Source organism: Salvelinus alpinus, chromosome 6 (assembly GCF_045679555.1).
Source record: "Salvelinus alpinus chromosome 6, SLU_Salpinus.1, whole genome shotgun sequence".
NCBI classification, from domain to species: domain Eukaryota; kingdom Metazoa; phylum Chordata; class Actinopteri; order Salmoniformes; family Salmonidae; genus Salvelinus; species Salvelinus alpinus.
Window position 1 is genome coordinate 88,670,326 of NC_092091.1, and position 18,549 is coordinate 88,688,874.

Genomic DNA, 18,549 nt, shown 5'->3' on the forward strand with positions numbered 1-18,549 from the left:
CACAGGAAACACAGGAAACACAGGAAACACAGGAAACACAGGAAACACAGTAATACACAGGAAACACAGTAATACACAGGAAACACAGGTAATACACAGGAAACACAGTAATACACAGGAAACACAGTAATATACAGGAAACACAGTAATATACAGGAAACACAGTAATACACAGGAAACACAGTAATACACAGTAATACACAGGAAACACAGGAAACACAGGAAACACAGTAATACACAGGAAACACAGTAATACACAGGAAACACAGTAATACACAGGAAACACAGTAATATACAGGAAACACAGTAATATACAGGAAACACAGTAATACACAGGAAACACAGTAATACACAGGAAACACAGTAATACACAGGAAACACAGTAATACACAGGAAACACAGTAATATACAGGAAACACAGGAAATACAGGAAACACAGTATACACAGGAAACACAGTAATACACAGGAAACACAGGAATACACAGGAATACACAGGAAACACAGGAAACACAGGAAACACAGTAATACACAGGAAACACAGTAATACACAGGAAACACAGTAATACACAGGAAACACAGTAATATACAGGAAACACAGTAATATACAGGAAACACAGTAATACACAGGAAACACAGTAATACACAGGAAACACAGTAATACACAGGAAACACAGTAATACACAGGAAACACAGTAATATACAGGAAACACAGTAATATACAGGAAACACAGTAATACACAGGAAACACAGGAAACACAGGAAACACAGGAAACACAGTAATACACAGGAAACACAGTAATACACAGGAAACACAGTAATACACAGGAAACACAGTAATATACAGGAAACACAGTAATATACAGGAAACACAGTAATACACAGGAAACACAGTAATACACAGGAAACACAGTAATACACAGGAAACACAGTAATACACAGGAAACACAGTAATATACAGGAAACACAGTAATATACAGGAAACACAGGAAACACAGGAATACACAGGAAACACAGTAATACACAGGTAATACACAGGTAATACACAGGTAATACACAGGAAACACAGGAATACACAGGAAACACAGTAATACACAGGAAACACAGTAATACACAGGAAACACAGTAATACACAGGAAACACAGTAATATACAGGAAACACAGTAATATACAGGAAACACAGTAATACACAGGAAACACAGTAATACACAGGAAACACAGTAATACACAGGAAACACAGTAATACACAGGAAACACAGTAATATACAGGAAACACAGTAATATACAGGAAACACAGTAATACACAGGAAACACAGGAAACACAGGAAACACAGGAAACACAGTAATACACAGGAAACACAGTAATACACAGGAAACACAGTAATATACAGGAAACACAGTAATATACAGGAAACACAGTAATACACAGGAAACACAGTAATACACAGGAAACACAGTAATACACAGGAAACACAGTAATACACAGGAAACACAGTAATACACAGGAAACACAGTAATACACAGGAAACACAGTAATACACAGGAAACACAGGAAACACAGGAAACACAGTAATACACAGGAAACACAGTAATACACAGGAAACACAGGAAACACAGGAAACACAGGAAACACAGTAATACACAGGAAACACAGTAATACACAGGAAACACAGTAATATACAGGAAACACAGTAATACACAGGAAACACAGTAATATACAGGAAACACAGTAATACACAGGAAACACAGTAATACACAGGAAACACAGTAATATACAGGAAACACAGGAAACACAGGAAACACAGGAAACACAGGAAACACAGTAATACACAGGAAACACAGTAATACACAGTAATACACAGGAAACACAGTAATACACAGTAATACACAGGAAACACAGTAATACACAGTAATACACAGGAAACACAGGAAACACAGTAATACACAGGAAACACAGTAATACACAGGAAACACAGTAATACACAGGAAACACAGGAAACACAGGAAACACAGGAAACACAGGAAACACAGTAATACACAGGAAACACAGTAATACACAGTAATACACAGGAAACACAGTAATACACAGTAATACACAGGAAACACAGTAATACACAGTAATACACAGGAAACACAGGAAACACAGTAATACACAGGAAACACAGTAATACACAGGAAACACAGTAATACACAGTAATACACAGGAAACACAGGAAACACAGTAATACACAGGAAACACAGTAATACACAGGAAACACAGGAAACACAGTAATACACAGGAAACACAGTAATACACAGGAAACACAGTAATACACAGTAATACACAGGAAACACAGGAAACACAGGAAACACAGTAATACACAGGAAACACAGGAAACACAGTAATACACAGGAAACACAGGAAACACAGGAAACACAGTAATACACAGGAAACACAGGAAACACAGTAATACACAGGAAACACAGGAAACACAGTAATACACAGGAAACACAGGAAACACAGTAATACACAGGAAACACAGGAAACACAGGAAACACAGTAATACACAGGAAACACAGGAAACACAGTAATACACAGGAAACACAGGAAACACAGTAATATACAGGAAACACAGTAATACACAGGAAACACAGGAAACACAGGAAACACAGTAATACACAGGAAACACAGGAAACACAGGAAACACAGTAATACACAGGAAACACAGGAAACACTCTGGATAAGAGCGTCTGCTAAATGACTTAAATGTAATGTAAATGTAAACACAGTAATACACAGGAAACACAGTAATACACAGGAAACACAGTAATACACAGGAAACACAGGAAACACAGGAAACACAGGAAACACAGTAATACACAGGAAACACAGTAATACACAGGAAACACAGTAATACACAGGAAACACAGTAATACACAGGAAACACAGGAAACACAGTAATACACAGGAAACACAGTAAAACACAGGAAACACAGTAATACACAGGAAACACAGTAATACACAGGAAACACAGGAAACACAGGAAACACAGTAATACACAGGAAACACAGGAAACACAGTAATACACAGGAAACACAGGAAACACAGGAAACACAGTAATACACAGGAAACACAGGAAACACAGTAATACACAGTAATACACAGGAAACACAGGAAACACAGTAATACACAGGAAACACAGGAAACACAGGAAACACAGTAATACACAGGAAACACAGTAATACACAGGAAACACAGTAATACACAGGAAACACAGGAAACACAGTAATACACAGGAAACACAGGAAACACAGGAAACACAGTAATACACAGGAAACACAGTAATACACAGGAAACACAGTAATACACAGGAAACACAGGAAACACAGTAATACACAGTAATACACAGGAAACACAGGAAACACAGTAATACACAGGAAACACAGGAAACACAGGAAACACAGTAATACACAGGAAACACAGTAATACACAGGAAACACAGTAATACACAGGAAACACAGGAAACACAGTAATACACAGGAAACACAGGAAACACAGGAAACACAGTAATACACAGGAAACACAGTAATACACAGGAAACACAGTAATACACAGGAAACACAGGAAACACAGGAAACACAGTAATACACAGGAAACACAGGAAACACAGTAATACACAGGAAACACAGGAAACACAGGAAACACAGGAAACACAGTAATACACAGGAAACACAGGAAACACAGGAAACACAGGAAACACAGTAATACACAGGAAACACAGGAAACACAGTAATACACAGTAATACACAGGAAACACAGGAAACACAGTAATACACAGGAAACACAGGAAACACAGGAAACACAGTAATACACAGGAAACACAGTAATACACAGGAAACACAGAATACACAGGAAACACAGGAAGCACAGGAAGCACAGTAATACACAGGAAACACAGGAAACACAGGAAACACAGGAAACACAGTAATACAGGAAACACAGTAAACACAGGAAACACAGTAATACACAGGAAACACAGGAAACACAGGAAACACAGGAAACACAGTAATACACAGGAAACACAGGAAACACAGGAAACACAGGAAACACAGGAAACACAGTAATACACAGGAAACACAGGAAACACAGTAATACACAGTAATACACAGGAAACACAGGAAACACAGTAATACACAGGAAACACAGGAAACACAGGAAACACAGTAATACACAGGAAACACAGTAATACACAGGAAACACAGTAATACACAGGAAACACAGGAAACACAGGAAACACAGGAAACACAGGAAACACAGTAATACACAGGAAACACAGGAAACACAGTAATACACAGGAAACACAGGAAACACAGGAAACACAGTAATACACAGGAAACACAGGAAACACAGGAAACACAGGAAACACAGTAATACACAGGAAACACAGTAATACACAGTAATACACAGGAAACACAGGAAACACAGTAATACACAGGAAACACAGTAATACACAGGAAACACAGTAATACACAGGAAACACAGGAAACACAGGAAACACAGGAAACACAGGAAACACAGTAATACACAGGAAACACAGTAATACACAGTAATACACAGGAAACACAGTAATACACAGTAATACACAGGAAACACAGTAATACACAGTAATACACAGGAAACACAGGAAACACAGTAATACACAGGAAACACAGTAATACACAGGAAACACAGTAATACACAGTAATACACAGGAAACACAGGAAACACAGTAATACACAGGAAACACAGTAATACACAGGAAACACAGGAAACACAGTAATACACAGGAAACACAGTAATACACAGGAAACACAGTAATACACAGTAATACACAGGAAACACAGGAAACACAGGAAACACAGTAATACACAGGAAACACAGGAAACACAGTAATACACAGGAAACACAGGAAACACAGGAAACACAGTAATACACAGGAAACACAGGAAACACAGGAAACACAGTAATACACAGTAATACACAGGAAACACAGGAAACACAGTAATACACAGGAAACACAGGAAACACAGTAATACACAGGAAACACAGGAAACACAGGAAACACAGTAATACACAGGAAACACAGGAAACACAGTAATACACAGGAAACACAGGAAACACAGTAATATACAGGAAACACAGTAATACACAGGAAACACAGGAAACACAGTAATACACAGGAAACACAGGAAACACAGGAAACACAGTAATACACAGGAAACACAGGAAACACAGTAATACACAGGAAACACAGTAATACACAGGAAACACAGTAATACACAGGAAACACAGGAAACACAGGAAACACAGGAAACACAGTAATACACAGGAAACACAGTAATACACAGGAAACACAGTAATACACAGGAAACACAGTAATACACAGGAAACACAGGAAACACAGTAATACACAGGAAACACAGGAAACACAGTAATACACAGGAAACACAGGAAACACAGGAAACACAGTAATACACAGGAAACACAGTAATACACAGGAAACACAGTAATACACAGGAAACACAGGAAACACAGTAATACACAGGAAACACAGGAAACACAGGAAACACAGTAATACACAGGAAACACAGTAATACACAGGAAACACAGTAATACACAGGAAACACAGGAAACACAGTAATACACAGGAAACACAGGAAACACAGTAATACACAGGAAACACAGGAAACACAGTAATACACAGGAAACACAGGAAACACAGGAAACACAGGAAACACAGGAAACACAGTAATACACAGGAAACACAGGAAACACAGGAAACACAGTAATACACAGGAAACACAGGAAACACAGTAATACACAGGAAACACAGGAAACACAGGAAACACAGGAAACACAGGAAACACAGTAATACACAGGAAACACAGGAAACACAGGAAACACAGGAAACACAGTAATACACAGGAAACACAGGAAACACAGTAATACACAGGAAACACAGGAAACACAGGAAACACAGTAATACACAGGAAACACAGGAAACACAGGAAACACAGGAAACACAGTAATACACAGGAAACACAGGAAACACAGTAATACACAGGAAACACAGTAATACACAGGAAACACAGGAAACACAGTAATACACAGGAAACACAGTAATACACAGGAAACACAGGAAACACAGTAATACACAGGAAACACAGGAAACACAGTAATACACAGGAAACACAGGAAACACAGTAATACACAGGAAACACAGTAATACACAGGAAACACAGGAAACACAGTAATACACAGGAAACACAGGAAACACAGGAAACACAGGAAACACAGGAAACACAGTAATACACAGGAAACACAGTAATACACAGGAAACACAGTAATACACAGGAAACACAGTAATATACAGGAAACACAGGAAACACAGTAATACACAGGAAACACAGGAAACACAGTAATACACAGGAAACACAGGAAACACAGTAATACACAGGAAACACAGGAAACACAGGAAACACAGTAATACACAGGAAACACAGTAATACACAGGAAACACAGTAATACACAGTAATACACAGGAAACACAGTAATACACAGGAAACACAGAGAAGAACTGAGGTATGGGTTCTTCACGTTCAGTTCTGTCAAATTAAATTCCATTCAAACTATATATATATATATGAATCTCCTGAGCTTAAATGAGATTGACATTTTAACCCAGACAGAAACCCCAGACACTTCTCATTGGCTATAACAAGCTGCATTCCTCCATAACAATATTGGTTTACGACGAGCAACGAGACATTTACATCAGTGGGTTTTTACCGTTTACGATGTACCCTCTAAGCTTTACACACACACACACACACACACACACACACACACACACACACACACACACACACACACACACACACACACACACACACACACACTTCCACACACATTTGAGTTCAGGAGTTGAGGAGTTGACAGTCCCATTGCGGTGTCTAAACGGTATGCTGTGCTTTACGAACCCTGTCATTAGAATGCTGGACTGGATCCCACTGTGGAATGGAATAGACATGGAGAATACTGCTCTTCCTCTTAGTCAGCAAGGGAGGGAGGGAGGGAGGGAGGGAGGGAGGGGGTGTGTGTGTGTGTGTGTGTGTGTGTGTGTGTGTGTGTGTGTGTGTGTGTGTGTGTGTGTGTGTGTGTGTGTGTGTGTGTGTGTGTGTGTGTGTGTGTGTGTAACAAGGAAGCTGCCAGTGAGATGGAGTGTGTAACAGGATTATAGGTGAATTAAATTAGCTTATTTACAGTAACAATAGTCAGTCTCTCTCTCTCTCTCTCTCTCTCTCTCTCTCTCTCTCTCTCTCCCCCTCTCTATCTCTCTCTCCCCCCCTCTCTCTCTCTCTCTCCCTTCCATCCCCTCTCTCTCTCCCCCCCCTCTCTGTCCCTCCCCCCTCTCTCTGTCCCTCCCTTCCATCCCCTCTCTCTCTCTCTCCCCCCTCCCCCCTCTCTCTGTCCCTCCCCCCTCTCTCTGTCCCTCCCTTCCATCCCCCCCTCTCTCTCCCCCCCCTCTCTCTCTCTCTCTCCCCCTCTCTCGCGGTTTATAGAAGAGAATGGAAAGTGTGTGTGTTGGACCAGCCTGGAGTGTCTGTCTGTATCAACACAGCATAACAGTAATGAGTATCTTTACATGCACACTAATAATTAGATATTAAACTGATAATGGCAGTAGGTTGATTATGCAATAGTCATGTAAAACTATTATAGTATATATACTATTGTATTGTGTGTGTGTGTGTGTGTGTGTGTGTGTGTGTGTGTGTGCACATTTTACTCGACTTGTACCAGAAATCTTCACAAGAATAGTAAACCAATTAAAATTCTGAGAAGTGAGGACATTTTGCCGGTCCTCACTTGTAAAAAGGCTATTTTAGGGGTTAGGGTTAGGGTTAGGGGTTAGGGTTAGGGGTTAAGGTTAGGGTTAAGGTTAGGGATTAGGGGTTAAGGTTAGGGGTTAAGGTTAGGGGTTAAGGTTAGGGGTTGGGGTTAGGGGTTAAGGTTAGGGGTTGGGGTTAGGGGTTAAGGTTAGGGGTTAAGGTTAGGGGTTAGGGTTAGGGGTTAAGGTTAGGGTTAAGGTTAGGGATTAGGGGTTAAGGTTAGGGGTTAAGGTTAGGGGTTAGGGTTAGGGGTTAGGGTTAGGGGTTAAGGTTAGGGGTTAAGGTTAGGGGTTAAGGTTAGGGGTTGGGGTTAGGGGTTAAGGTTAGGGGTTAGGGTTAGGGGTTAAGGTTAGGGGTTAAGGTTAGGGGTTAAGGTTAGGGGTTAGGGTTAGGGGTTAAGGTTAGGGGTTAGGGTTAGGGGTTAAGGTTAGGGGTTAAGGTTAGGGGTTAAGGTTAGGGGTTAAGGTTAGGGGTTGGGGTTAGGGGTTAAGGTTAGGGGTTAGGGTTAGGGGTTAGGGTTAGGGGTTAAGGTTAGGGGTTAAGGTTAGGGGTTAAGGTTAGGGGTTGGGGTTAGGGGTTAAGGTTAGGGGTTAGGGTTAGGGGTTAAGGTTAGGGGTTAAGGTTAGGGGTTAAGGTTAGGGGTTAAGGTTAGGGGTTAAGGTTAGGGGTTAAGGTTAGGGGTTAAGGTTAGGGGTTAGGGTTAAGTGTGATGTGAAGCTTGGATGGGTTATGGTTACTTTAGGGGTTAAGGTTAGGGGTTGGGGTTAAGGTTAGGGGTTAAGGTTAGGGGTTGGGGTTAGGGGTTAAGGTTAGGGGTAGGGGTTAAGGTTAGGGGTTAAGGTTAGGGGTTAGGGTTAGGGGTTAAGGTTAAGTGTGATGTGAAGCTTGGATGGGTTATGGTTACTTTAGGGGTTAAGGTTAGGGGTTGGGGTTAAGGTTAGGGGTTAAGGTTAGGGGTTGGGGTTAGGGGTTAAGGTTAGGGGTAGGGGTTAAGGTTAGGGGTTAAGGTTAGGGGTTAGGGTTAGGGGTTAAGGTTAAGTGTGATGTGAAGCTTGGATGGGACAATGGTGTTGAACACTCAGCTACAGAACAGCATTCTCACGTCCTGTAGGTGTTCCGGTTGTCCAGGTCTGTACGTGTTCCTGTTGTCCAGGTACTGTAGGTGTTCCTGTTGTCCAGGTACTGTAGGTGTTCCTGTTGTCCAGGTCCTGTAGGTGTTCCTGTTGTCCAGGTACTGTAGGTGTTCCTGTTGTCCAGGTCCTGTAGGCGTTCCTGTCGTCCGGGTACTGTAGGTGTTCCTGTTGTCCAGGTGGGCTAGGGCAGTGTGGAGAGCTGTTGAGATTGTGTCATCTGTGGATCTGTTGGGGCGGTGTGCTAATTGGAGTGGGTCCAGTGTGTCTGGGTTCATGGGTTAGGGTTAGGGGTAGATTGTGTCATCTGTGGATCTGTTGGGGCGGTATGCTAATTAGGGTGGGTCCAGTGTGTCTGGGTTTATGGGTTAGGGTTAGGGGTAGATTGTGTCATCTGTGGATCTGTTGGGGCGGTATGCTAATTAGGGTGGGTCCAGTGTGTCTGGGTTTATGGAGATGACGTGTGTCATAACCAGACTCTCAAAGCTCTTCATGATTACAGATGTGAGTTCTACAGGGTGGTAGTCATGGTGACAGATGTGAGTTCTACAGGGTGGTAGTCATGGTGACAGATGTGAGTTCTACAGGGTGGTAGTCATGGTGACAGATGTGAGTTCTACAGGGTGGTAGTCGTTGTGGCATGAAGCCTTAGAGTTATTAGGAACAGGAATGATCCTGGTTATCTTAAAACATGTGGGGATTAACAGACTGGGACAAGGAGAGGTTGAACATTACAGACTGGGACAAGGAGAGGTTGAACATTACTGACTGGGACAAGGAGAGGTTGAACATGACAGTGAATATGCCTGCCAGTGGTTCTGCACATGCTCTGAGAACGCGCCCTGGAATAGCGTCCGGCCCCGAGGCCTTGTGAGCGTTGACCTGATTTAAGACCTTACTCACGTCGGCCTCGGAGAGAGAGATCACCCAGTCTTTTGGTTCGGCGGGGGGGCATGTCATGCCAAATAGTGTCCCCCTCCAAGTCACAATGGGATTCTATGAGTTCTAACTTCTGTTGCTAGGGCTGTTGCTAGAACACTAATAGTTTATGGAATCCCATTGTGACGTAGAGCGGGACAGTATTTGGCATGACAGGCCCTCACTCACGGTACGGTGTTGCTGTCAAAGCATAAAATTAGTTGAGTTTGTCTAGAAAAGAGGCATGTGTCACGTTCCTGACCTGTTTTCTGTTGTTTTTGTATGTGTTTAGTCGGTCAGGGCGTGAGTTTGGGTGGGCAGTCTATGTTATGTGTTTCTATGTTGGTAAAGGGTGACCTGATATGGTTCTCAATTAGAGGCAGGTGGTTTTCATTTCCTCTGATTGAGAGCCATATTAAGGTAGGTGTTTTCACATTGATTGTTGTGGGTGGTTGTCTCCTGTGTCTGTGTTTGTCGCGCCACATGGGACTGTTTCGGTTTGTTTGTACGTCGTTCTTTTGTGTAGTCATTTTCCTGTTCGTGAGTTCTTCGTGTCATGTAAATTCTTATGTTCAGGTCAGTCTACGTCGTTTGTTGTTTTGTAGTTTGTTAAAGTGTTTTCGTGTTTTTCCGTCTTACTTTAATAAACTCATTATGTCCTATTCCAACGCTGCATTTTGGTCGAATCCTTGCTCCTCTTCGGATGAAGAGGAGGAGGAATTCCGTTACAGCATGGTTGGGCAGATCACGGCTGGGTCTTCCTTTGTAATCTGTATTGGACTGTAGTCCCTGTCACATCACGGCTGGGTCTTCCTTTGTAATCTGTAATGGACTGTAGTCCCTGCCACATCACGGCTGGGTCTTCCTTTGTAATCTGTAATGGACTGTAGCCCCTGTCACATCACGGCTGGGTCTTCCTTTGTAATCTGTAATGGACTGTAGTCCCTGTCACATCACGGCTGGGTCTTCCTTTGTAATCTGTAATGGACTGTAGTCCCTGTCACATCACGGCTGGGTCTTCCTTTGTAATCTGTAATGGACTGTAGCCCCTGTCACATGACTGCTGGGTCTTCCTTTGTAATCTGTAATGGACTGTAGCCCCTGTCACATCACGGCTGGGTCTTCCTTTGTAATCTGTAATGAACTGTAGTCCCTGTCACATCACGGCTGGGTCTTCCTTTGTAATCTGTAATGGACTGTAGTCCCTGTGACATGCCTGTGTAGTATGAGTCCACCTTAATCCTATAATGTCCTTTTGCTCTTTTGATGACTCTGAGGAGGTCGTAGAGGGACTCCTTATGTATGTGTGTGTGTGTGTGTCTGTGTCTGTGTCTGTGTCTGTGTCTGGACAGAGAAGATCAAATTGAAAGCTAGTTAGTTGCAGGTCAACATGTTGCTGTCAACATTAGTTACACCCTGTAGAAGGATGAATCATTATAGCTCCATTTAGTTCCAGGTTACCCGTCGGCCCTGTAAGTACTACTGGGTTATCTTCTCTGCAATGGAGCGTTGTTTTAATATGTCATCGTACAGATGATACTGTGATACATAGACTGACCTTTGGAATGATTATGCATCATGTCTCTTGTTCCCGCCCCCCTTTTTCAGTGCTGGAGTGGGCCGGACTGGTTGTTTCATCGTGATTGACGCCATGGTGGAGCGAATCAAACACGAGAAGACAGTTGACATCTACGGTCACGTGACCCTCATGAGGTAAATGGGATGTTGAATCACTTCTTTGGGAGGGGGGGGGGGGGAATCTCTCATCCAACAAGTGTTCATTTTCAGAACGTTGAACCAATTACCACTGTAGGGATCATGTAGGAACAGACACATATCATTTTTTACAGATACATATCATTTTTTACAGACACATCATTTTTTACAGATACACATCATTTTTTACAGATACATATAATTTTTTACAGATACACATCATTTTTTACAGACACATCATTTTTTACAGATACACATCATTTTTTACAGATACATATAATTTTTTACAGGTACACATAATTTTTTACAGATACATATCATTTTTTACAGACACATCATTTTTTACAGATACACATCATTTTTTACAGACACATCATTTTACGGACTCTTTACAGTAAAATCTAACTGACACCAGGACTCTGTGATTACCAGTGTTACCAGTAAATGAATCCTGACTGAAACGTTCAACTTTTAGGTCCCAGCGGAACTACATGGTGCAGACGGAGGATCAGTACGCCTTTATTCACGACGCGCTGCTGGAAGCCGTCGCCTGCGGCAACACCGAGGTTCCGGCGCGAAACCTTCACGCCTACATCCAGAGACTGACCCAGATAGAACCGGCGGAGAACGTCACGGGCACGGAACTGGAGTTCAAGGTACGCTGTCAAGGTTCTAGGGTTCTGTGGAGCTGTTCTGGGAAAATAAAGTCGTGTCTGTGAGATCCAGGGCCGGCGTACCTCCTTGCCCGTTCAAATCAAATATTTAAATATTGATCATTTATTTTGACTGAGGCGTGCAACGACAGTATGTGTAGACCATGTATCTGATGCTGTCTGGACAGTGAAACAGCGCCCCCTCTGTCTCAGTATGTGTAGACCATGTATCTGATGCTGTGTGGACATGTATCTGATGCTGTGTGGACAAGAAGGGTATAACATGTTAACGGCGTCACATGTCGTACTCTTTTCTTGGCCAGATGAAAACATCATGACTGGTTGTGTTCATGCCACATTAAAAGGTCATCCATTTCTCCAATTAAATGACGTGTCTTTACTATAAAAACCTATAAAGAAACGTGGAGGACATAGGGGGTCCCGTGAACAAAACGTGTCCCCTTATGGAAATGAGGAGGGAGGGGGTCAGACTACATCAACGGCAGCTTCATAGACGGATACAGGTGAGGAGGGAGGGGGTCAGACTACATCAACGGCAGCTTCATAGACGGATACAGGTGAGGAGGGAGGGGGTCAGACTACATCAACGGCAGCTTCATAGACGGATACAGGTGAGGAGGGAGGGGGTCAGACTACATCAACGGCAGCTTCATAGACGGATACAGGTGAGGAGGGAGGGGGTCGGACTACATCAACGGCAGCTTCATAGACGGATACAGGTGAGGAGGGAGGGGGTCAGACTACATCAACGGCAGTCCAACTGATTCCCTTCTGACTGCCGGCCCTGGTGAGATCTCAGTGTTCCATTGACTTCCTGTAGTTTCCTCTCTGTCCTTCTCTAATGAGCTGTTGTTCTTACTCACCCGAGCCAAGCAACGGTCAGACTGTGTGTGTGTGTGTGTGTGTGTGTGTGTGTGTGTGTGTGTGTGTGTGTGTGTGTGTGTGTGTGTGTGTGTTTGGGGTTTCGCTGACACAGGATAAACTCTGGTTCACATGTGTGTGTCGAGACAGCCAGGGAGCCTGTGGTTTCCTCTCCCACTTCTCCTCCCCCTCTCTTCTCTTCTTCCTCCCCCCTCCACCCCCCCGTCCTCCTCCTTCCCCTCTCTTCTCCCCCTCTCCTCTCTTCTTCCTCCCCCCTTCCCCCTCCTTCCCCTCTCCTCCTCCTCCCCCTCTCTTCCTCCTCCTCCCCCCTCTCCCCCCTCTCCCCCTGTTTGTTAGACTCTGTGCAAACTGAACTGTATAGCGGTCATGCTCTGTTCTACTATGTCATGATATAATTCATTATGTCATGTGATATTTTCTTATGAATTGTTAAGCCATATCTTATCTTGTTATAACACACTATGTCATGACATATCATGTCCCACAGCATCTAGCCAATGCCAGGGTCAAGCTTAAATATTAATTCATGCACTGTTCTGTTCTGCTGTGTCATTCTATGTCACATTATTACATGATGTGTAGCTATGTCACATTATAACACCCTATGTCACCACTCTTCCCTTCATAGTTCTTGACCAGTGTGAAGGCTCACACTTCCTTTCTCCTCGCACGTCATATCTTATGATACAATATGTCATGCTATGTCACATTATAACACCCTATGTCATCTCCCTCCCCCTCCATAGCGGTTGGCCAGTGCGAAGGCCCACACCTCCAGGTTTGTGAGTGCCAACCTGCCGTGTAACAAGTTCAAGAACCGTCTGGTGAACATCATGCCCTATGAGTCCACCAGGGTCTGTCTGCAGCCAATCAGAGGAGTGGAGGGGTCAGACTACATCAACGGCAGCTTCATAGACGGATACAGGTGAGGAGGGAGGGGGTCAGACTACATCAACGGCAGCTTCATAGACGGATACAGGTGAGGAGGGAGGGGGTCAGACTACATCAACGGCAGCTTCATAGACGGATACAGGTGAGGAGGGAGGGGGTCAGACTACATCAACGGCAGCTTCATAGACGGATACAGGTGAGGAGGGAGGGGGTCAGACTACATCAACGGCAGCTTCATAGACGGATACAGGTGAGGAGGGAGGGGGTCGGACTACGTCAACGGCAGCTTCATAGACGGATACAGGTGAGGAGGGAGGGGGTCAGACTACATCAACGGCAGCTTCATAGACGGATACAGGTGAGGAGGGAGGGGGTCAGACTACATCAACGGCAGCTTCATAGACGGATACAGGTGAGGAGGGAGGGGGTCGGACTACATCAACGGCAGCTTCATAGACGGATACAGGTGAGGAGGGAGGGGGTCGGACTACATCAACGGCAGCTTCATAGACGGATACAGGTGAGGAGGGAGGGGGTCGGACTACATCAACGGCAGCTTCATAGACGGATACAGGTGAGGAGGGAGGGGGTCAGACTACATCAACGGCAGCTTCATAGACGGATACAGGTGAGGAGGGAGGGGGTCAGACTACATCAACGGCAGCTTCATAGACGGATACAGGTGAGGAGGGAGGGGGTCAGACTACATCAACGGCAGCTTCATAGACGGATACAGGTGAGGAGGGAGGGGGTCAGACTACATCAACGGCAGCTTCATAAACGGATACAGGTGAGGAGGGAGGGGGTCAGACTACATCAACGGCAGCTTCATAGACGGATACAGGTGAGGAGGGAGGGGGTCAGACTACATCAACGGCAGCTTCATAGACGGATACAGGTGAGGGGGGAGGGGGTCAGACTACATCAACGGCAGCTTCATAGACGGATACAGGTGAGGGGGGAGGGGGTCAGACTACATCAACGGCAGCTTCATAGACGGATACAGGTGAGGAGGGAGGGGGTCAGACTACATCAACGGCAGCTTCATAGACGGATACAGGTGAGGAGGGAGGGGGTCAGACTACATCAACGGCAGCTTCATAGACGGATACAGGTGAGGAGGGAGGGGGTCAGACTACATCAACGGCAGCTTCATAGACGGATACAGGTGAGGAGGGAGGGGGTCAGACTACATCAACGGCAGCTTCATAGACGGATACAGGTGAGGAGGGAGGGGGTCAGACTACATCAACGGCAGCTTCATAGACGGATACAGGTGAGGAGGGAGGGGGTCAGACTACATCAACGGCAGCTTCATAGACGGATACAGGTGAGGAGGGAGGGGGTCGGACTACATCAACGGCAGCTTCATAGACGGATACAGGTGAGGAGGGAGGGGGTCAGACTACATCAACGGCAGCTTCATAGACGGATACAGGTGAGGGGGGAGGGGGTCAGACTACATCAACGGCAGCTTCATAGACGGATACAGGTGAGGAGGGAGGGGGTCAGACTACATCAACGGCAGCTTCATAGACGGATACAGGTGAGGAGGGAGGGGGTCGGACTACATCAACGGCAGCTTCATAGACGGATACAGGTGAGGAGGGAGGGGGTCAGACTACATCAACGGCAGCTTCATAGACGGATACAGGTGAGGGGGGAGGGGGTCAGACTACATCAACGGCAGCTTCATAGACGGATACAGGTGAGGAGGGAGGGGGTCAGACTACATCAACGGCAGCTTCATAGACGGATACAGGTGAGGAGGGAGGGGGTCAGACTACATCAACGGCAGCTTCATAGACGGATACAGGTGAGGAGGGAGGGGGTCAGACTACATCAACGGCAGCTTCATAGACGGATACAGGTGAGGGGGGAGGGGGTCAGACTACATCAACGGCAGCTTCATAGACGGATACAGGTGAGGAGGGAGGGGGTCAGACTACATCAACGGCAGCTTCATAGACGGATACAGGTGAGGAGGGAGGGGGTCAGACTACATCAACGGCAGCTTCATAGACGGATACAGGTGAGGAGGGAGGGGGTCAGACTACATCAACGGCAGCTTCATAGACGGATACAGGTGAGGAGGGAGGGGGTCAGACTACATCAACGGCAGCTTCATAGACGGATACAGGTGAGGAGGGAGGGTCTTACAGTAGCAGGCAACTTTAAACAATCAAAGATGCACATTTCTTTCGAAAACAGCAGACATTTATTTGAAATTGTCTATTGATTGGATGTGTCCATTGACAAAAACATTTGTATAGGACATATAAGAGAGGTTAGAAATAGTTATTGTAATACAATGCTTCTCAAACCTTTCCTCTGGGACTCCCAGATGTTTCAGCATGTTGTTATAGCCCTGAACTATCTCACCTGATTTACCTAGTCCAGGACTTGATGATTAGTTGACAAGTTGAATCAGGTGCTCTGGAATAGATCAAACACATGGAATGCATGGGGTTCCTGAGGAGAGGTTTGGAACGGCTGGGAGTCCTGAAGAGGTTGGGAACGGCTGGGGGTCCTGAGGAGAGGTTTGGAACGGCTGGGGGTCCTGAGGAGAGGTTTGGAACGGCTGGGGGTCCTGAGGAGAGGTTTGGAACGGCTGGGGGTCCTGAGGAGAGGTTTGGAACGGCTGGGGGTCCTGAGGAGAGGTTTGGAACAGCTGGGGGTCCTGAGGAGAGGTTTGGAACGGCTGGGGTTCCTGAGGAGAGGTTTGGAACGGCTGGGAGTCATGAGGAGAGGTTTGGAACGGCTGGGGGTCCCGAGGAGAGGTTTGGAACGGCTGGGGGTCCCGAGGAGAGGTTTGGAACGGCTGGGGGTCCCGAGGAGAGGTTTGGAACGGCTGGGGGTCCTGAGGAGAGGTTTGGAACGGCTGGGGGTCCTGAGGAGAGGTTTGGAATGGCTGGGGGTCCTGAGGAGAGGTTTGGAACGGCTGGGGGTCCTGAGGAGAGGTTTGGAACGGCTGGGGGTCCTGAGGAGAGGTTTGGAACGGCTGGGGGTCCTGAAGAGGTTAGGAACGGCTGGGGGTCCTGAGGAGAGGGTAGAGAACCACTGTTGTAATAGATGAACAATTATATCCAAAAGTAAGATAAGAAACAGACAAAGCAAAACCAAAACTCAACATACAATATTGAAATAATATTAAAATGTGTCCTGGGGTGGAACACAACAGCACCGCCTGGAGTTTGCTAAACGGCATTGGAACTGGGGTGGAACACAACAGCACCGCCTGGAGTTTGTTAAACGGCATTGGAACTGGGGTGGAATACAACAGCACCGCCTGGAGTTTGCTAAACGGCATTGGAACTGGGGTGGAACACAACAGCACCGCCTGGAGTTTGTTAAACGGCATTGGAACTGGGGTGGAATACAACAGCACCGCCTGGAGTTTGTTAAACGGCATTGGAACTGGGGTGGAACACAACAGCCCCGCCTGGAGTTTGTTAAACGGCATTGGAACTGGGGTGGAATACAACAGCACCGCCTGGAGTTTGCTAAACGGCATTGGAACTGGGGTGGAACACAACAGCACCGCCTGGAGTTTGTTAAACGGCATTGGAACTGGGGTGGAATACAACAGCACCGCCTGGAGTTTGTTAAACGGCATTGGAACTGGGGTGGAACACAACAGCCCCGCCTGGAGTTTGTTAAACGGCATTGGAACTGGGGTGGAACACAACAGCACCGCCTGGAGTTTGTTAAACGGCATTGGAACTGGGGTGGAACACAACAGCCCCGCCTGGAGTTTGTTAAACGGCATTGGAACTGGGGTGGAACACAACAGCACCGCCTGGAGTTTGCTAAACGGCATTGGAACTGGGGTGAAACACAACAGCACCGCCTGGAGTTTGTTAAACGGCATTGGAACTGGGGTGGAACACAACAGCCACGCCTGGAGTTTGCTAAACGGCATTGGAACTGGGGTGGAACACAACAGCACCGCCTGGAGTTTGTTAAACTGCATTGGAACTGGGGTGGAACACAACAGCACCGCCTGGAGTTTGTTAAACGGCATTGGAACTGGGGTGGAATACAACAGCACCGCCTGTAGTTTGTTAAACGGCATTGGAACTGGGGTGGAACACAACAGCACCGCCTGGAGTTTGTTAAACGGCATTGGAACTGGGGTGGAACACAACAGCACCGCCTGGAGTTTGCTAAACGGCATTGGAACTGGGGTGGAACACAACAGCACCGCCTGGAGTTTGTTAAACGGCATTGGAACTGGGGTGGAGAGAAGGAGATAGTGGAGAGGGGGATAATGTAGATTCATCTAAATGAGTGTAACATCCAGCTAACAGAGCAAGTGAAATGGAGGCTGCTTTCAGCAGTTCGTTGTCGCAGTGTGTCTGACAGTGTGTTTACACTAGGAAGCGGCATTGAAACGGTGAAACATCGGAAGCCATTCATTTTCAACGGA

The 18,549-nt window shown here is 45.5% G+C and overlaps 1 protein-coding gene across 1 annotated transcript in view; it reads left to right on the forward strand.

Moving 5' to 3' along the window:
- Window positions 1-18,549, forward strand: part of ptprdb (protein tyrosine phosphatase receptor type Db) — a 294,094-nt gene that overhangs the window by 261,660 nt on the left and 13,885 nt on the right. The window contains exons 35-37 of the mRNA XM_071408267.1: window positions 11,566-11,670; window positions 12,149-12,329; window positions 13,976-14,154. Of these exons, the coding sequence (XP_071264368.1) occupies window positions 11,566-11,670; window positions 12,149-12,329; window positions 13,976-14,154 (465 nt within the window). The remainder of the gene's footprint in view (window positions 1-11,565; window positions 11,671-12,148; window positions 12,330-13,975; window positions 14,155-18,549) is intronic.